The sequence below is a fragment of the Culex quinquefasciatus genome, chromosome 3 (genome assembly GCF_015732765.1).
Source record: "Culex quinquefasciatus strain JHB chromosome 3, VPISU_Cqui_1.0_pri_paternal, whole genome shotgun sequence".
Classification (NCBI taxonomy): domain Eukaryota; kingdom Metazoa; phylum Arthropoda; class Insecta; order Diptera; family Culicidae; genus Culex; species Culex quinquefasciatus.
In genome coordinates this window covers 162,713,242-162,735,423 of record NC_051863.1, presented here as the reverse complement: position 1 = coordinate 162,735,423, position 22,182 = coordinate 162,713,242, and the positions used below count along the sequence as shown (strand labels likewise).

At 35.1% G+C, this 22,182-nt stretch overlaps 1 protein-coding gene across 14 annotated transcripts in view; it reads left to right on the top strand.

Annotated features, from left to right (window-relative positions):
- The window catches only part of LOC6053151 (ras-like GTP-binding protein Rho1), a 52,189-nt gene extending 31,536 nt beyond the window's left edge, over positions 1–20,653 (top strand). For 13 of the 14 annotated variants that reach the window (XM_038259045.1, XM_038259037.1, XM_038259036.1 and 10 more), the window contains 4 exons: positions 7,441–7,590; positions 11,982–12,062; positions 12,142–13,523; positions 20,230–20,653. In XM_038259045.1, coding sequence (XP_038114973.1) covers positions 7,441–7,590; positions 11,982–12,062; positions 12,142–12,333 — 423 coding nt within the window. In that variant the 3' untranslated portion in view covers positions 12,334–13,523; positions 20,230–20,653. The remainder of the gene's footprint in view (positions 1–7,440; positions 7,591–11,981; positions 12,063–12,141; positions 13,524–20,229) is intronic. The other variant, XM_038259040.1, reaches the window with a different exon arrangement.
- Positions 20,654–22,182: the final 1,529 nt, after the last annotated feature.

Here is a 22,182-nt window from a genome sequence, read left to right as displayed (position 1 = left end):
CCGCCCTTTTCCGAGAAGGGATTTTCCTCCGTCCCCACACTTTCCCCCCTCAGCTCAACTCACCTCGTCCGTGTGTGTTTCATGCTGAAAACGTTCAACACGCAAGCATAAACAAACGTGACAGAAAAGAGCTAATTTCTCGCCCACGCCACGCCATCGACTTGTTGGTCCCAAGAGGGAGTCGCACCCACCCCAAGTTGGGGTAGGTTTGTGAACGAGGGCCAACCTTTGCTTGTGTAGAGGGACCACTCAACGCCATCTTACGGTAGGGCAGAGCAGGAATGCTTCAGCCAGAATAAACATTCATCAGCCGATCGTGTCTGGTCTCTGGGCTAGTTTCAAGGGTGAATTTCCCCTTCTTGGGGCAGCGCCAGAGTACGACCTGAGTGTCCCTTATTTGAGCAAATCGCCCCACATTTTTCTCTTCCAAAATTAAAACATTTTAACCCGCCAATCAGGTTCAAATCACAGCCATTGAACCGCTACGGGGTCACAACTTTTAGCCAAAATGAATTAAAAACATCGCGGAATAAAAATAAAAATGAAAGCAAATTGAATCGGGCGAGGGCGCTTCAAACATTTTAGCGGGGTGATCGGTGGTTGTTGTTGTTTTCCTTTCAGAAGAGGAGTGAGTTTGTGGGTGATTCAATTAGAGAGGAATTTAAAAAATGTTTGTTCCATTCCCGATTTGGAAACTTGATGCGCTCGTGTGAATGAGGGACGATGACGATCGCATGCTGTTGGCCTGATGATATGAAATTGATGGTATACAGCACTGATTTGATGTTTAAGTTGATTTTCAATACAAATAGAAAAAGATAGTTCTGCAGAAATTAAAGCAAAACTAGCCCTTCTAAAATGAAAAAAAAAAAAAATAAATAACTAAAATGTTTTTATTGAAAAGAGAAAATCATGGTGGCCACCAGATTCCAACTTTCAAAATTTTCAACACGTTAGATAGGATTTTCACTCTTGAAAGTTTCATTAAAAACTATTTCAAAACTTGTTGAAATTCTAATATTTCAGACACTTTTAAACTTGAAAATACTAAAAAATGATTAATTTTCCAAAAATAACAAACGTCGCAGGATTGTCATTATTTATATAAAAAAAACATAATGTTCATAGGAAATTGTCTTTATAAGTTTGAAAAAAAGAGCAATTCTATACTAAATCGGCCGGTTTCGACCAGTTTACCCTACGACCAAAAAAACTATTTTGTGTCATTGGATCACCCATACAAGTCTCCATACAATTTTGGCAGCTGTCCATACAAACACAGAAAAATATTTCCCGATTTTATCAACTTTTTTTCTACAAAAACTCAATTCCCATTTTTTTTGATTTTCTAGATTTTTTTTATATGTTTTAGGGGACAAAAAAACGCAACTTTTGAGCCATAGAGATTTACGTTCAAAAATTCTGCCGCTGAGTTATGATTTTTTTTTAAATTTTATGTATGAAATTTCGATTTTTTCCAAACATCATTTTTTTTTCAAAAAAATTATAACTCGGCGGCAAAATTCTAGTCCAAATTTCTGGATGGCTTTAAAGATGCGGATCTCTGTCCCCTAAAACATATGAAAAAATCTCAAAAATAAAAAATACGTATTTTGGAAAATTTAGTTTTTGTGAAAAAAAAGTTAATTCAAAAATCTGCATTTTTTTCGTGTAACAACTTTTCTGGATATTTACATCTTTGCCGAAGACACCAATTTAAATAGGAAAATTAATTCAAAGGTTAAAGATTTTCGAATATTTGCGTACCATTTTCGTATGGACAGCTGAGCAATTCTCTACCAAAACCGGAAATGGATTTTATTTGTATTTTTTGATTTGGCTCAAACTTTGTGGGGGCCTTCCCTATGACCAAATAAGCTATTTTGCGTCATTGGTTCACCCATACAAGACTCCATACAATTTTGGCTGCTGTCCATACAAAAATGGTATGTAAATATTCAAACAGCTGTAACTTTTGAGTGAATTTTCTGATCAATTTGGTGTCTTCGGCAAAGTTAAAGGTATTGTTGAGGACTTTTGAGAAAAAAATAGGTACACGGAAAAAAGAATTGTAGATTTTTTTATCAACATTTTTTTCACTAAAACTCACTTTCCCAAAATAAGTATTTTTGATTTTCGGATATTTTTTTATATGTTTTAGGGGACGAAAATCCGCAACTTTTGAGCCATAAAGAAATATGGTCAAAAAATCTTCCGCCGAACTATGAATTTTTGAAAAAAAAAGTGATTTTTGGAAAAAATCGAAGTTTCATGCAAAAACAAGTTTGACATTATTTTTTAATGCAAAATTGAATTTGCAATCGAAAAGTAAGTAGATTTTTTGATAAAGGGCTCCGTTTTCAAGATATAGCCACCGAAAGTTTGATTTGAGCGAAATATTTGCAGTTTTTCAATTTTTAAAAATAGTGACCATGAGTGACCATTTCTAAAAACATTTTTTTTTAAAAGTTCAGAAAATTTGCTATAAAATTGTCTAAGAGATATTAAAGATTGGACCTCGGGTTGCTGAGATAGAGCCGCTTTAAGAAGAAGAAACACGAAAATTGAAGTTTTCTTAATATCACCAAAACAACCCACCATTTTCTAATGACCATATCTCAGCAGCTGATGGTCCGATTTTCAATGTTAATACATGAAAAATTCGTGAAACACACAGTAAATAACAATAAGTTTTTGAATTCAAACTGAAAATAAAACAGTTTTTGCTTTAATGAAAGTTGATAGGCACACTATAAATGGTTAGGCGCTTATACTTACATCAAACCCTACTTAATGTACCACCCCCGGCCGAGTTAAAATGCGTAACCGGAAAAGAAGGTGTGCATGCCTGGCACGAACACTCAAAGCGTGTTCTAGCGTGTTGCTCGTACTGACTCAGAGCAAGGGTGAGATGTAGGTGTAAGGGCAGTGCGTGTTCGTCGGGAACCTAGTGCATAAGATCGGTCAAGGCCCGTTCTTACACTGAAAATTGCGAATTCATTAGGGACCATCCATAAATCACGTGGACATTTTAGGGAGGAGGATGGCGATTGTCCACGATCGATACAAAAATGTTTTTTTGTATGCGCAATTGTCCACGAGGAGGGGAGGTAACAGATTCCCAAAACAGTGTCCACGTGGTTTATGGATGGTCCCTTAGTGTGTTTTGGTATAAACATCTGTTCAAAACTGAGATATGGGACACCTATTTCAAATGTGGTAAAAGTTTACTGGTACTTAGAAGAATAAATCTAGCAGAGGATGGAAAAATAGTCACACAATATTCTTTAAAATAGCACATGTGCTTTATTAATTTTATTAAAAGGTACTTGAAGTTTGCTATTGAGTCAATTAGGGAGCGAATGAACCATAGGGTTAAAGCTCCCCTAATAAAATCAACAACAATATGTAGCTAATTGTAACTGAGCAGTTCTCTAGGATTTCGGTCATTCGATTTTTTTTTGTATTTTTTAATCCGACTGAAACTTTTTTGGTGCCTTCGGTATGCCCAAAGAAGCCATTTTGCATCATTAGTTTGTCCATATTTTTCCATACAAATTGGCAGCTGTCCATACAAAATGATGTATGAAATTCAAAATCTGTATCTTTTGAAGGAATTTGATCGATTTGTGTCTTCGGCAAAGTTAGGTTACGGACTACACAAATAATACACGGTAAAAATTTGGTGATTTTTTATTTAACTTTATCACTAAAACTTGATTTACAAAAACACTATTTTTAATTTTTTTTGATATGTTTTAGAAGGCATAAAATGCCAACTTTTCAGAAATTTCAGGTTGTGCAAAATGACCGAGTTATGAATTTTTAATCAATACTGATTTTTCAAAAATCGAAATTTTGTCGTAAATTTTTCAACTTCATTTTTCGATGTAAAATCAAATTTGCAATCAAAAAGTACTTTACTGAAATTTGATAAAGTACTTTTCAAATAGCCATATTTAAGTGACTTTTGAAAATAGTCGCAGTTTTCATTTTTAAATTAGTGCACATGTTTGCCCAGTTTTGAAAATATTTTTGAAAAGCTGAGAAAATTCTCTATATTTTGCTTATTTGGACTTTGTTGATACGACCTTTAGTTGCTGAGATATTGCAATGCAAAGGTTTAAAAACAGGAAAATTGATGTTTTCTGTTTCACCCAAACAACCCACCATTTTCATCGTCAATATCTCAGCAACTAATGGTCCGATTTTCAATGTTAATATATGAAACAATTGTGAAATTTTCCGATCTTTTCGAAAAAATATTTTGGAATTTTCAAATCAAGACAAACATTTTAAAAGGGCGTAATATTGAATGTTTGGCCTTTGTGAAATGTTAGTCTTGATTTGAAAATTCCAAAATATTTTTTCGAAGAGATCGGAAAATTTCACAAATGTTTCATATATTAACATTGAAAATCGGACCATTAGTTGCTGAGATATTGACGATAGAAAATGGTGGGTTGTTTGGGTGAAACTTAGAAAACATCAATTTTCCTGTTTTTAAACCTTTGCATTGCAATATCTCAGCAACTAAAGGTCGTATCAACATAGTCCGAATAAGCAAAATATAGAGAATTTTCTCAGCTTTTCAAAAATATGTTTTTCAAAACTGGGCAAACATGTGCACTAATTTAAAAAAATGAAAAACTGCGACTATTTTCAAAAAAGTCACTTAAATATGGCTATAACTTGAAAACGGTGCACTTTATCAAAATTTTAGTAAAGTACTTTTTGATTGCAAATTTGATTTTACATCGAAAATGAAGTTGAAAATTTTTACGACCAAAATTTCGATTTTTGAAAAATCAGTATTGATTAAAATTCATAACTCGGTCAGTGATTTTTGCACAACCTGGAAATTTCTGAAAAGTTGGCATTTTATGTCTTCTAAAACATATCAAAAAATAAAAAAAATTAAAAATAGTGTTTTTTTGTAAATCAAGTTTTATTGATAAAAAGTTAAATAAAAAAATCACCAAATTTTTTTTTACCGTGTATTATTTTTTCCAGTGTAGTCCGTATCCATACCTACAACTTTGCCGAAGACACCAAATCGATCAAAAAATTCCTTCAAAAGATACAGATTTTTGAATTTTCATACATCATTTTTGTATGGACAGCTGCCGAATTTGTATGGAAAATTATATGGACAAACTAATGATGCAAAATGGCTTCTTTGGGCATACCGAAGGCACCAAAAAAGTTTCAGCCGGATTAAAAAATACAAAAATTAAAATTGAAGAAAAAAGACCGATTTCGTAGAGAATTGCTCAACTGTGTGCTCTTATCTTGGGTGAATAGGGACAAATGAGTTCTATTAGGAATTTTGATTTAGTCATATTTTTTTAGTGACAGTACATGTTTTCGTTTTAGTTAGAATATACAGAGAACCTCAACATTTGTAGGATGTCTGTTAAAAAAAAAACTCCCAGGGTTTTATAACCTTCAATTTATTTTACGACAAAATATGTGCACGTAAATGAAATTGAGCTTTGGGAACATGTTGTGTATCAATAGGAGACCATATTAGCTTAGTTTTGTGCCGTAATTTCATTTTATTTCTTGATTTTTGTCGTGGACGAAAACTGGTTCCAAGGGTGGGCGAAAATTGGATTTAGGGGGGCGAAAATAGGCACTTCAGAGTACTTTATTAAAACGCAAAATTTTAACAAAAATGAACTTGTTCATGATAAAAACCTTGTGGAAACTTAAAATCAAATACTTTATCAACACTCTACAACAAATCGAACCGAAAAACATAAACTGTCACAAATTTCTCGACAAATTTCCTGGCCTCCTACTATAAAGTGGGCGATTTCTGGGTCCTCTACCCTACAAAAATCTGCAATTTTTTCCGTGTACCAATTTTTTTATCAAAAGTCCTCAACAATACTTACAACTTTGCCGAAGACACCAAATTGATCAGAAAATTCACTCAAAAGTTACAGCTGTTTGAATATTTACATACCATTTTTGTCTGGACAGCAGCCAAAATTGTATGGAGACTTGTATGGGTGAACCAATGACGCAAAATAGCTTATTTGGTCATAGGGAAGGCCCCCACAAAGTTTGAGCCAAATCAAAAAATACAAAAAATAAAAATAATCGAAATCGGTCGATTTCGTAGAGAGTTGCTCATGTGGTCCTTATTCATACCTACAACTTTGCCGAAGACACTAAATCGACACCAAATTCTTTCTAAAGATACAGATTTTTGAATTTTCACATATCATTTTTGTATGGACAGCTGCCAAATTTGTATGAAAAATATATGAACAAATTAATGATGCAAAATGGCTTCTTTGGGCATAAAAAAAATCGAATGACCGAAATCTCAGCGAATTGCTCATTACGAATCCAAACAATACCTTCTATGTCACATAATCGCATAATACTTCTTCTAGATTTTGAAGAGTTCAATATTCTCTCTTTAAAAAAAACTATAGGTTTGCTTCATAAGGTAACAAACAACCCTGGAATCGTTATCAAGTGGGAAAGCCATCGCGCCCTTGGGCACCTATCTCTACGACAAACGCACCACCACCGCAACTCAATTGTAGACGGTAGAAAACTACTCCATCGACGATATTCAACTCCAAGCGAAGTCATTCCAGAAGTCGCCTCTCCCTTTGCGAATAACCGTACGAAACCACCAAGTCGGAGAGAGATAAGCCACTTTGGTTGTGGTGTCAGTCCAGCACACTGCTGTTGAAGAATTTATAACAACAGCTTGTCGAGCGCGTTCCCTTGGACACACGCCGACCAAGTTCATGAATTCACAGAGGAAACGGCACGTCGCAGCGAAGCGCGAATCATAAACATGACTCAACGACGACGTCAACCAACGGGGACTTGTTCTCACTTCGGATTGACGTGGGACTCGATAGCGGGCTTTTCTGCAAAACTCTGCGGTGATTGTTTTAGAATGCGACCAATTTCCAAGTCGTGTTGAGATGTTTGTTTTATTCCATGGCTAGTTGGTTTTTTATTATCACATTTTTGTTCGATAGTTTTTATTGTAACCCCCCCTCCGTTATCTTTCTCGCTAAAGTATGTTTAAGTACACTTGCCACAAATACAACCGAAGGGAAAGCCAAGCCGTGCGTGATTCATCGCCACTAAGCAAGTACAGCAAGCACACTCAGACATGGGCAAAACGGCGCTGTTGGCCGATAATTAGTTATCTTTGGATCTGCTGGTGGAAGGCAACCGTCGTAGCATCAGCGCCCGAGGGTGTATGATCTAAGCCTTGTGCCTGGGCGCTGTTTGTATTTGTAGCCCGTGAGTGCGGGCCAATATTTGCCCTCAATAGCTGAGCGGAGATGACACACGAGAGTCGCGGGATTTATGCAAATATGCACCTAACTCTTAGAGCGTATACTTTCGTACCACGTACACTAACGTCATGATTTTTTTTTCTTGTTTCTGAAATTCCAGGTGGAGCTAGCGTTATGGGATACGGCCGGCCAGGAGGACTACGACCGGCTCAGGCCGCTGAGCTACCCGGACACCGACGTCATACTGATGTGTTTCTCCGTAGACTCGCCAGACTCGCTGGAAAACATCCCGGAGAAGTGGACCCCTGAGGTAAGGGTCGTGAAATAGACATAAATAATTAAAAAAAAAGTTCTCTTTGTTGTATTTGAAAGCTCTAGACTTCCTCTTTATAAAAATGAAAAAATCTCACAAGGTTTTTTCGATGTTTATTAAAATTTTAAAATTGTTTGAAAATTGTGATATGTCATAAATCGCATAATTAAGCGATAAATAGTCAATCAGGGTGACCACTCAAATCCTATTTTCAAATTCCCGACTTTTCCAGAACCTCACAAAATAAGTATTTCTTATCTGAAGAATGATTACATTTCAACAACTCTTTATAAAAAGTCAATATAAACCGTTGGACAAAATTTGTAAAAATCAAACAGTTTAGTTAAAAAAAACATAAACTCCAATAATACATTCTTAAAACCTAACCTGAGTAAAACATAAATCATCAGACTTCAAAAAATAACCGATTTTTGAGTTTAAATATGTCTTTATTGAACTTTCTTATAATAATTACATTTCTTTTACATGATAAGTGGTATGGCTTAATGCTCTTCATCTTTGTTGTATTTTTCGTTTTATTATTAACTGTTCACATTCATTTAATAACTTCACATTGTTGTACATTTTTGCTTTGAATTGAATACATTTGGGTTAAAAAGAAAAATCACTTTAACAACTAATCCTAACTTAAATCTAAAATAAAAATTCTTTGAATTATTGAAAATCATTAGAACGAGTAAACTACTACGAAATGATTTTAAGATTAACAATGCCTATAATTTGTATTTTTAAAATAATCAAACTTAAAGTTTTTTTGGAACTTCGTTTGATGACAAAATGTTACAGATAACAAAATTTTAAATTTTGTTCTGATCTTTACAAATCATTTCATATCTTTTCCTTTGATTAAAGTAATATTGTCTATAAAAATATTCTTTCAAAGAATTTAAATAATTTATAAATTCGTTTGAAAGATGTTTAACGAAGTATCCTTCGAAATTTGAAAATTTTGATACTTAATTTTATGAATCAATTTCGATTTATCGAAGTACCAGTACAGTAGTTGTTCGGTAACTGGGCTGAGAACGTAGCCCAGTCACCGAATGTTGCTCGTTAACTGGGCTGAACAAAAAATAACGAGGAGACCACCGATGCATAATATTTTCCAGATGAAATATAAAAATAAAAGCTACTCAAATTTATTTACAATGCTCACTTTTCATATTTCTTTAATTGTAACTCGAAATTAAACAAAAGTTTGTAAAAAGTTTTTTTTATTTATTGAATATGACTTTTGCATTAACCCCTCGGTCATTTTGGTTGGGCCCAGTTATCGAGCGCCCAGTTAAAAAGCAGCCCAGTTACCAAACAACTACTGTATTTTAATCTGGAGTTTTTTTTGTAAAGGTCCAATAAACCAAATTTCCAGTTTTTGCTTTTTGGGTGTTTTTAATACCCCTGACTCAATGCGGTTTCTAAAAACACCACAAAAGCAAAAACTGGAAATTTGGTTTATTGGACCTTTAAAAAAAACTCCAGAAATATTCATTCACAACACTTCATAATAAATCTAGTGATCATATCTGAAAGTTAAAAAAAAATATTAAATTGTATAAAATAAGGCTTTTATTTACAATTTCAAGATTTTGAAATATTATTAAAGCGTAAAACAGTTTTTCATTCAAAACAAAAAACGTTTGTATTATTTGCGATATTTAAGTTTTCCGAAAACTGAAACCTAAGCTTCATCTATAGTCTATCAGTCAAAAGTTTAAAGGAATCAAACATTTGGAAAAAATATTTGAAATGACTGAATGAACATTTAAACAAATTGGATTCATGTTTTTAAATATTCAACCAATTTGGCAAAATGAAACAGAATCAGAATCATAATTATACGCTGGCCTTGTTGTTATTTGAAGTTATATGTTATGTTATCATTTGTTCGGTAAATTATGCAAAAATAAATAACAATCTTTTTAGTCATGAAAAACGGAGTCAAATACATGCCACAATTATCATCTGAAATTTATTACGATTTTTCAAGTGTTATGTCTTAAAACGCCATTGCATTCTCATATAGTTTGAAATAAGGAAAGGAACCCTAAATTTAAAGTTCGGCGAAATAAAAGAAATTAATTGTAAAGGTGTACATAATATTTTAAAATTATTCAAGAGTTTGAACACCTTTTTATGCTTGGGATCCCCGACTTTTTAACAAAAAATCACGAATTTCCGACTTTTTCACGATTTTTTGTAGATTTTGACGAATTCCTTTTTCCCGACTTTCCCGATTACCCGACTTGAGTGGTCACCCTGCAAATTTCAATTTACAAATCTCAATTTTTAATTTCAATTTCAAATTTAATTCACAATTTTTTTTTCAATATTTCATCGTCACCATTTTTGCCGGCATCTTGGATTAACATTTTTAAATCACGTATTTTAGGATGCATACTAGGGTGGGTACGTTTTTCAAAAAGTTCTCGGATCAAGTTTTAGTATGGTTCCCCTTGTAGGGCATGCCCATAAGGACTTTCATGCCAAATATCAGCTCATTTGGTTGTAAACTGGCTGCGCGCATCAGGGGTAAAGTTTACATGGGAATTACTATGGGAAATTGGAACTTTTTGTTCAAACGCTCCTACAGGTCTGGGAAAATCACGCGCCAACTTCTGGTATGGTCAGGCCTAAGGGGAATGGTCTGGAGAACACTTTTCCCGAAGAGAGCATATGGATTCGTTGTCCTTAGACCTGGCGCATCGACAAACAATCCGATGTCTTCGGAATCAACGGTTTTCCCTCAAAAAGCATCAAATTTTCCTTAGCATGCTATGAAAGCTTGATGAACACCGCGACGCCATATGTCAGACAGCTACCACGTGGGTGAGAAACGGCTGGAATATTTAATTGCAAACCTTCTTTTAAGTAGAAAATGACCATTTCGAGTAATCCTGATATTATTTAGTCGAATTCAAAATCTTTGCATAGCAAATTTGTATTTTTTTGCAAATATTTCAACCACGTGGTAGCTGTCTGACATATGGCGTCGCGGTGTCCATCAAGCTTTCATAGCATGCTAAGGAAAATTTGATGCTTTTTGAGGGAAAACCGTTGATTCCGGAGACATCGGATTGTTTGCCGATGCGCCAGGTCTAGGGACAACGAATCCATATGCTCTCTTTGGGAAAAGTGTTCTCCAGACCATTCCCCTTAGGCCTGACCATACCAGAAGTTGGCGCGTGATTTTCCCAGACCTGTAGGAGCGTTTGAACAAAAAGTTCCAATTTCCCATAGTAATTCCCATGTAAACTTTACCCCTGATGCGCGCAGCCAGTTTACAACCAAATGAGTTGATATTTGGCACGAAAGTCCCTATGGGCATGCCCTACAAGGGGAACCATACTAAAACTTGATCCGAGAACTTTTTGAAAAACGTACCCACCCTAATGCATACTCACTAAAAAATGGTCTAAATTTGGAAGGTGTGAAATCGGAAGTTTTACCTCTTTTAAGATTCAATATTACCTCATTTTAGACTGCAAAAGTGGCAATACAATGGAAAAATGTAAAAATTACACATTTTTAGAGGTAATTTTTTTTTTCTGACATTAATTTTTTTCAATATTCAATATTACCTCATTTTAGACTGCAAAAGTGGCAATACAATGGAAAAATGTAAAAATTACACATTTTTAGAGGTAATTTTTTTTTCTGACATTAATTTTTTTTCTCTGATATTAAAGATGTTCTCATTGCCAGATGTAATACTACCATATTTTTTTTTAACTGTGAACTTACACTCGATAGTTAAAAATAAGACATTTTTTTGTGATTATTCGAAATGATTTTATCGTATTTGTTGGCCTCCAGATAATTGGGTCTGGACTGTATTTTAAAATGTAACATATATACAGTTAAAAATATCATGGTAAATACATTTGGGAAGGGGTACATCTTTTATGTATGAAAAATGTGTAATTTTACCTCTGAAAATGTGTAATTTTAAAACTTTTCTGGTGTAATGTCACTTCTTCAATCTAAATTGAGGTAACATTACATCATAAAAGTGGTAATTTTCAACCATCCAAAATTACACCTTCAAAATTTATATAATATTTTACTGTGTAGTATAAAATTGTGCAAATTTTACAACATTGCAAACGGTCGTTATCACTCGCCTAGGGTGACTTCTTAGACCGCATTTACCTTGCCAAAAATCGTCAAACTTGAAGCGAAACCTAATTGAGGGATACCGCAGAGATTTTCCCTTATTTTGTTGAAAAAGCGGACCATCAACAATTCCCGTCTGGTATGCGATGGAGATGGGAAATTCCTAGACAACTCACTCAAATTTACTCATCGCATTCGCTATTTCAAACGAAGCTTCAATGTGTAATCACAACCTAATTTTCTTCCCGTTCCAGGTTAAACATTTTTGTCCAAACGTACCCATAATCCTAGTTGGTAACAAAAAAGATCTCAGAAACGACCCTCACACAATTAAGGTAAGCAAGCGACATTGGTCGGTTGGCAAAAAAAGCGGACCCCAAAATCAACCTTCCCTTTTTTCCCGTTTCTCCCTAGGAATTGGCCAAAATGAAGCAGGAGCCAGTGAAGCCGCAGGAGGGGCGCGCGATGGCGGAGAAGATCAACGCGTTCGCGTACTTGGAGTGTTCGGCCAAGTCGAAAGAGGGCGTCCGTGAGGTGTTTGAGACCGCGACCCGGGCCGCGTTACAGGTCAAAAAGAAGAAGAAGAGTAAATGCGTGCTGCTCTAAGGAGGAGGAGGATGTTGGAGGGGGCGAGGTCCACACAAAACAACAACAAACAGAAGAAGAAGAAAAAAAAACAGAACAGAACAACCCGGAACGTGCGCGCGGTTGGACGGGGTGGAGAAAGGAGTGGGGGAAGGGTTTTTTGGAGGAGAAGAAGAAGGAGCAGTAAAAAAGGATAGATAGACACACGAACTGGAACACAATGGAGAGGAGAGAGAGCTGGGGAAGGAAGCAGAACAGTAATTTGTTCACGGTCGCAGGACGCCAGATGGAAACAGCAGAGGGAATGGCTTAGAAAGCAACAGGATTTAGGCTGAAACGTACCATCTACTAAGCATGAACAGGAAAACTAGAAGAAAAACAAGTCTATCTCTATTACCATCAAATACAACAACAACAAAAACAACAGCTAAAGTAAAGAAAACCATAAACACAACACACAAACATAATCAGAAACACACTCTCACTCTCAGAAGAACGCCGAGAAAGCGCTGTTGTGTTGAACAAAAAGTGCACCGAAAAAAAAAAAAACAAAAATGCATCATCCTTCTTTGCAAATGTTTAGTGTCTTGTTGTTGTGTGCAGGGAAAAAATCGCGCGCGCCAGAATCAGCTTTTTCTAAAATCACTCAACTCAACAAATCAACAACATCAGAATAACATTAATCAGCAGCAGCAGCATTTCTTTCTTCTCCAAGCATACACACACACAAATCCTTTTTTTACTACTTGTTCGGAAGTTTGGAGAGAGCGCGCGCCGACCAGCCAGCAGCGAAGGCGGCGGAAAGGGCATCTATTACTGGATGTGTTTTTATTATACTAATTAATAATGGTAAAAACTCCTATTATTATACTTTAGAATATATGAAGCAAAGATTATTTGGAACGGAGAAACGGAGACGGAAATTAGGAGCAGCAGAGCAGGAACATATGAGTAAACAGATAACACACACACACACACATACACATACACACACGCAGTCGTAAGGGCTAGATTTTTAAAACGAAAATTACACACAAACAAAAAAAAAAAGAACGAAACAGTGGCGAAATAAAATACTAACAACTGATTAGAAACTGAGAGTGGAGCGATTTGTTGTTTGTGGAAGGATGTCCTGCCCTCTGGTTGTCGTCGTCGTTGCTGCTGAAGAAGGTTTTCGGTCAGGATGGCGCAGACAAGGAACTTGAAAGGAGGTAAGTTGTCGGGGGCTTTGCTTGGATTGCGCTGGAGCAGGTCGGCGAACTGGTTCTTCGTGATTGTTGGCATTGGTTTGATCGTTTTAAACTGTTGTTTGTTGGAATGTTTCGCGTTGACGTTCTGTATTGGAGAAGGAATTGGAAAACAATTTCATTTATTTTCTGCATTTATTATTCGACTTGTTTCCCGGACAGGGTGACCTTACTCAGATATAAAACTCAATTTTCTTACGGTTTGGTCTACACAGTGCGCTACTTCCATCCAAATATTTACAAAAGTGTGATTCTCATTGAAAATTTAATGCTTGTAAAGTACTTTGTAGAACATACCAAAGCTGTAAAACTCGATCCTGAAAAGTTTTTACCCGGGCAGACGGTAATAACAAAATTCATGCCATTCCAATAACAAATACTGTTAAAATAACAAAAAATGTTATGGAATATTCTTGCATAAGAGTGTAATAACAGTTTATGTTATCATAACATAATTTGTTATTGGTCGGATATTGATTGAAAGCAAAAAAAAACTTGGGAATAACATTTTTTGTTATAGAAAAATAACTCCAACTGTTATTGGGATGATCGGATTAGTTGTTAAAATAACAAAAAAGAATAACAAAGATTTGTTCGAAGAATAACTAAAAATGTTATAAGTCTGTTATAACAATAACAATCCAATAACAAAAAAATCATAATGGCGAATAACAAATCTTGTTATAAATAACATAAAATGTTATTGGCCTAGTATTTTCAAATATAAAAAAAATGTAAAAAATGTTATTCCCACGTTATTTCCGTCTGCCCGGGTAGCGATTTATATAACCTAAAACCCCGTTTTCCGCTTGTGGAGCAGGGGGACACTTTTTCTGGGCACTCCATTGTGTAGCTTTGTATAAGATATTTTCTTGTAACTAAAATGTTAAACAAACGAGTTTTCGAAGCAATAACTCATCGAGTTGCCTTTATTAGGGTGGCCACTAAAGTCGGGAAATTAGAAATCCGGAAAAAGTTTGTAAAATTGAAAAAAAAACGCGTAAATGAATTTTGAATTCCGAGCAGCTTGAGGTTATTAGCCGTGTTCACTTTGCAACCATTTCTTAAAAAAAAAAAGCCGTAAGAGCCACCGTGGCCTCCGACACTATGTTTCGTTTTTCGCCAAATTGAAACAAAATTTCATTTATTTATAATTTAGGGCACTTAAAGGACGTGTAGATGAACAATTTCAAATATTTTTAAAGTTGGTTTATCGTAAGAAGGTTGAACACCGATGCAAAAAGGGCTTTGTTTACCAATGGCTCTTGCGTCCTTTTGAAAACTAATTCGAGTATTCTACTTCAGTTTCCAGTTCTACAGAAGCAAAAGCAACTCAGTACTATTGCTTATATTATATACCGTCAACTGGGAAAATTGGGACAGCAGTTTTAACCATGTTAGAGCACAATATTTTTGATTTTCTGGTTGGTTTCGGATAGAACAGAGTCAGACCAACAAAATGTGTACATCCATTTCCAAATTTAAAACTTTAAGTGCTCTTACAACTACTGTCCCTATTCAGACTGTAGTCCAGATTTTAATATTAGTTTTTTGGATCATTGCAAACATTTCTAGATTAAATTTTTTTAAAATGTCCTATCGGCATAAGAAAACCCATGACGGATCGGTTGTTTTGAAAATTTAATCTAGATTTTTCAAAAAATGGTATTTATTTCAATTTTTTAATATGCATGAACATTTTTTTTACCACAATGTTCATAAACTTTTTTTCCTTATACAAAATAATCTATTTTGTCGGGACCGTGGTGTAGGGGTAAGCGTGATTGCCTCTCACCCAGTCGGCCTGGGTTCGATCCCAGACGGTCCCGGTGGCATTTTTCGAGACGAGATTTGTCTAATCACGCCTTCCGTCGGAAGGGAAGTAAATGTTGGTCCCGGACTAACCTAAAAAAGGTTAGTTCGTTAGCTCAGTCCAGGTGTAGGAGTCGTCTCCCTGGGTCCTGCCTCGGTGGAGACGCTGGTAGGCAGTTGGACTAACAATCCAAAGGTCGTCAGTTCGAATCCCGGGGTGGATGGAAGCTAAGGTGTAAAAAGAGGTTTGCAATTGCCTCAACAATCAAGCCTTCGAACACCTAGTTTCGAGTAGGAATCTCGCAATCGAGAACGCCAAGGCAATGCTGTAGAGCGAATAATTAGATTAGAAAATAATCTATTTAAAACATTCAACTATTTTTATAATTTTTTAAAAATATTGAAACCTTTTGAAACATGAAAAAAATTTCACTGATAGCGTTGAAATCCTATAAGGCTTCATCCATAAAGTACGTCACGCTAAAATCAGCCATAATTTCCCCCTCCCCCCTAGAGCGACACATACTTTATGGATGACGCCTAGCAAAAATTAAGAAACATTTGTTTCGCTTTTGCAAAGAAAGTTGATCGATATTCACTTCTAAATAGATTTGGTTGACGATATTGAAAACATTTAAATTTCTACTAGGCAACAAAGATTTTCTGGATTTGCTCACAACTTTTTTTCAACCTGTATGTTTTAACTTTTACATCTTTTACAACTACAACTTAAAAAATTTCGCGAAAATAGAAGATAAAATTTAGTTTCAGTTTATTGAAACACCTACATTTAATTGCTGTTTTTAAGCAACTTCACGTTGACCTTTTTGTTTTTGGCAATTATCACAATTTTTAAATATTTTTTCTTATTTTTCTTATCTTTTAACTTTAAACATCAATTAGAGTTCCGCGACCCCAGTTTAGTAAATTGTGAGTGGGGAATTTCCTGTTAGCATACCAAATAATTTTTTTTTAGCTGTTTTTGTTATTCTTTTCTTAAATAAATTATTTTATAAAAAAAAATAAAAAATAAAGAGATAAATTTTACAGCCCTCGTTTTCTTTTTTAAAGGCTGGTTATTTATATTTCTCAGTAAACCAAAATTATGATCAATTCATAAAATAAATTTCGTTAGATTTCTTTTCCCCCCCAAGAGTAATAATAATTTCATTTTTTTTAATGTATTTAGCAAATTTGGATGTGTTGAAAGCAATCGATTGTTTTTTTTTTAATGAATAGTTTTGACGGATTGTATGAGTAAAATGCTATATGATGATGTATGCAATGCCTGGTATTTGAAGTTCTGGAGCTATCGATTAAAGTATTTTTTTTCTAGACACGGAAAAGTCCGTATTTTCGTCAGTAAAAAAATAATTCTCAGACTTGTTTAACTTGACAAAAATGTAAAATGTAAATGATTAAAAAAAGCATCTTTTGCGTTAGAGTTTAGGATAATGCAAATTTGGGTACAAATGATATACATTTTTGAAAAAAATTCAATATTGTTAAACAAATTTTAAAATTCCGAAATTACCGAATTGCCGAATATTGTTAAACAAATTTCATTTTTAAATGTAAAACTAAACTCTAGAGTTTTTTTTTCTATAAACAGAACTTTCTTTTTTTTTATTTTTTATGTGTTTTTGGATACAGTCCTGATTCGATTATCCGAAGCCTCGATTAACCGAAGTTTCGATTATCCGAAGGATTGTATGAGACTTCGGATAATCGAATCACGAACAAAAAAAAATCTTCGTATTTTTTTCTTAATTTGATGTTAAAAAATTCGAATTCTGTGACCACATTTTAGTCTAATTTGAATGGTTGATTGCCTATAAAATTTAACAATGCATTTTTTTTCAATATTTTATCACTGCCATTTTGGCCGCCATCTTGGATTTTTAAATTTTAAATCACTTTAGCGTATCAAAAATATGACAAAAAAAATCAGTGTTCCCACGAGCCTAAGCCATCGGCTAGGCTAGGTTCATTTTTCTGGTTCAGGTTCACACCACACGTCGGCAAGCATCGTCGGCTCAGGCTCACTGAGTGCCGTGAGCCATGGTTCATTTGGTTCAAACCAGGCGAGGCTAGCCAAAATGAACCATTGGCTTGAACCAGGCTTGAACCTGGCTTGAACCTGATCAAAGAATGTTAGGCTAAACGGCAAGCTTTGTTACGCCGTAGTATGCTCAAACCGTAACATTGTTACACCGTAACATTGTTCACCGTTACATTGTTACACCGTAACATTGTTACACCGTAACATTGTTACACCGTAACATTGTTACACCGTAACATTGTTACACCGTAACATTATTACACCGTAACATTATTACGGTGTAAGGAATGTCACGGTGTAATGATAGCTACGATGCAACGAATGTTGCGGTGTAACCATGTTACGGTGTAACCATGTTACGGTGTAATGAATGTTACGGTGTAGCAATGTTACGGTGTAACAATGTTACGGTGTAACAATGTTACGGTGTAATGAATGTTACGGTGTAGCAATGTTACGGTGTAACAATGTTACGGTGTAACAATGTTACGGTGTAACAATGTTACGGTGTAACAATGTTACGGTGTAACGAATGTTGCAGTGTAACCATATTACGGTGTAACAATGTTACGGTGTAATAAATGTTGCGGTGTAACAATGTTACGGTGTAACGAATTTTGTGGTGCAACAATGTTACGGTGTAACGAATGTTATGGAGTAACTAATGATGCGGTGTAACAATATTACGATGTAACAATGTTACGGTGTAACAATGTTACGGTGTAACAATGTTATGGTGTAATGAATGTTATGGTGTAACGAATGTTGCGGTGTAACAATGTTGCGGTGTAACAATGTTGCGGTGTAACAATGTTGCGGTGTAACAATGTTACGGTGTAACAATGGTACGGTGTAATAAATGTTGCGGTGTAGCAATGTTACGGTGTAACGAATTTTATGGTGCAACAATGTTACGGTGTAATCATAATACGGTGTAACAATGTTACGGTGTAACGAATTTTGTGGTGCAACAATGTTACGGTGTAACGAATGTTACGGAGTAACGAATGATGCGGTGTAACAATGTTACGGTGTAACAATGTTACGGTGTAACAATGTTACGGTGTAACGAATGTTGCGGTGTAACAATGTTGCGGTGTAACAATGTTGCGGTGTAACAATGTTACGGTGTAACAATGGTACGGTGTAATAAATGTTGCGGTGTAGCAATGTTACGGTGTAACGAATTTTGTGGTGCAACAATGTTACGGTGTAATCATAATACGGTGTAACAATGTTACGGTGTAACAATGTTACGGTGTAACAATGTTACGGTGTAACAAATGATGCGGTGTAACGAATATTACGGTGTAATAAATGTTACATTGTAACATTGCTACACTATAAGAATTGTTACACAGTGCATTATTCCTATGGTTTTTATTAGCCTGGTTAGCCTGGCTTAAGCCATGGTTCATGGTTCACTGAACCAGGATTGAACCACAAAGGGAGGCTTAAGCCGAACCAAGTTTATAGGTGAACCTAGCCTAACCGGTTCATTTGGGAACTCTGAAAAAAATCGTGATTCGATTATCCGAAGTTTCGATTATCCAAAGTGAAATTTTGCCAAGGCCTTTGGATAATCGAGTCTGGACTGTACTGCCGCTTTTATAGAGTCCGCCGTAAAAACAGCAAGCCGAGAAAAACGCATGGCAAATTTGTCCCGCCCGTAAAACTACGTGTTAGGCTTTCAGGAAAAAGGGGAATTTGCTACAGTTTGCTGGAATAAACTACTAAATTTTATTGGTTTTTTTGATAGTTCACATGATTTTGGACCAAACTGCGTCATTAACTCAAAATTGACAAAATTACATATTGGAGCGGCAGTGTACCATCGCTTTCAAGTCACAGACATTACAAGCTATTTTGTAATTTAGTAAAATATTGTATACAGTAATGGTTCGGTAACTGGGCTGAGACCATAGCCCAGTTGCCGAATGCTGTTTGCTAAATGGGCTGATCGAAAAATGACGAGGGGAACGTCAATGCAAAATATATTTTTATATTAAGAAAAACAAAAGCAGCACAAAAACATTTCTAGGATTTTTCCTTAACATTTAACATGAAATTTAATAAAAACCTAAAAAGGAATTTTTGTTTCTTGAAATTGAGGTTTGCATTCGCTGACCCCTCGGTCTTTTTGCTTTGTTATTGTTTTTTGACGTTTGACTGCTCATCAGTTAAGCCGTTGCAATTATTTTTCAAAGTTAATTGCAAACACCATATATTTTTTTTATATTTCGATTTGTTTGGGCCGATTTTGAAGGGGGCAACATAAATCTTGAAAAATATGAATGATTAATTTACCCGGAGCTATTTGGGAGGGCTCGGGATCTTTCGTCGAAGGAACGTGCGTAGATGATACAGTGATAGTTATTTTGAATCTCCCAGCTATTTGAAAAATATAAATAAATTGATTCAAATAATAAGACGCCATATTTCTCTCCAGGTAAGCCCATTGTATATCACCGTAAACTGGGATGACTTTGATAGGTTTTTTAGATGTTCGCCAACTTCATAGCTAAATATTTTGAGCATTTTGGGTGTATAAAAATAGGGATCAAAATAAATTCCTATCAAAGTCCCCCTAGGCTGTCAATGTCACTCCAGTTCACGGTACCATTCATTGCTAACTTCCCTAACACACGATTCTGCCCAACTTCACCTAAAGAACCAGTTCGCTATGTAATAATAATTGCAGCTTTGGCCATCTCCAAATTTTCGAACAATCGTTGTTAGGGAAGTTCACTAATTAAACTTTCTTTTTCTTTCTTTTTTCCATCAAATCTTCCCCAGATCTCCGATGCCTTGTACGAGCACCCAAACTGACCTCGAATTCATCAAGCCTTGAACGCAAAACGTCATTTTTTTAAACTAATCGAATGGACTTTTTGAGACCGGACTTTGAGAGCGCTATTGGAAACTGCCAGTTTGATAATGCGTGAGATTGACCATCATCACCCTTCCCCCAAACCGTCTTCTTCACACTCACACCAACAGGCTCCCAACCGAAACGATTTTCACACCCACCAAGTGCTGCGCGGTTGTGGGACTTAGTTTAGTATTTTTTTGGTAATTGTTAGAAGTGAAAATCTACTTTGAAAGCAGGACGGACGCGTTCTCGCACATTTTTGGAGGAACATAAACGAACTGTACTTTGTAAAACCGACACAAAAAAAAAGCAAATAACAATTGTATTTAAAAATGTACACACAAAAAACTCCCCTCTATATTTACTATTTAAACAATACACCTCTCACCTAGGAGACCTAAAAACGAAAACCAATTTCACTATTCAAACAAAAAAAAAAATCACGAATCCGCTTAGCATTGATCGTATTTATAATTTATTTGGACAACACAAGACGTTAAGTTCCCTCTCACCTGGCGAGAAGTTGTAGCTTACAAATGTGCTTTAGCTTCTTTTTTTGGATAAAGTTTTGAAGCGCGCGAGGCGATTTTTTCAAGCTCAAAACGGCAAACAGAAACTCGGCAGCAGAAGTGTAAGTGTTTTATGTCTTGCAGGGTAAATTAAATCAAACTAAATATTTTTCTCACCGTTTTTGCTAGGAGGAAAAATGAACCTAAATGTGAGATAAAAGTGCTAATATAAGAAACTAAATTTATCTCATGCTAATCCAAAATGCGTCAAAGTGTTTTGCACGGGTAGTTCAATTTTGAAATTGTTTTCTTTTCGTACTTCCTTTTGGCCAACCCAATGTTTACCCCCCTTCCTCACTTCTCTATTGAAAGCCTTAATTCTGAGTTTGCAGAACGGAGAAAGCACAGAGCAAAGAAAAAAAACGTTTTTAGAATAATCAATTGTAACTTTTATATGTAAGCCGTAAAGCAAATAAACTTGCGATTTAATCATAAACAAAACAAAACAGCATGCTTTCCAGCGGAATCGAAAAACAGAACTCATAGACCACAATAGACCAATTTTGAATTGAAGGAAGATTAGTCGAGGAAAAAAAAAGAAACAAACAAAACCACACACTCACATATGCATGCATGGAACATACATTACTGCAAAGCTACATCTTAGAAAGAGACTTCATAAATAGGTAAACAACTAACTAATTGAAAAGAATTGAAAATTTAAACGAGAGAAGTAAACAAAAAAAAATGCAGTTTGCAGTAAGAATCAGTACATTTTCGTTTTTTAAGCTATCATTCGTATAAGAAGTAAAACATAAATGTAATATTAACGGATAAGTAAACAAACAAGTAAATGAAAGGAAAGCAAACAAAAAGATGTTTTTAAAAACTTTTATTAATTATAAATAAACAAAAAAAGAAGAAGAAAATCTTATGTTTTGTGAAAGAGAGTTTGTTTTATTTGATGTCACTGCCACTTTTCCGAAAGTTTGTTCTTTTACTCCAAAGTTGTGAATATTTGTAGTAGCCTAATTATTCAGTGGTTGTGGAATGGTAAGTATTTTGACCCCCACGTGAGTATACACACTTGTAAATTTCCTCGCAGTTAAATGTATAAATAAACTTCTGCGTGTTTTACTAGAAACCCGGGCAGACGGTAATAACAATATTCATGCCATTTCAATAACAAATACTGTCAAAATAACAGAAAATGTTTTTGAATCTTCTCGAAAAATCATTCATAACAGTATATGTTGTTAAACAAAATTTGTTATTAGTCTGAACTTGGGAATAAGTTTTTTTTGTTATGGAATGGACCTTAGAATTAGTTGTAGTTCAGCAAAAAAAAATAACTAGGATATGTTCGAA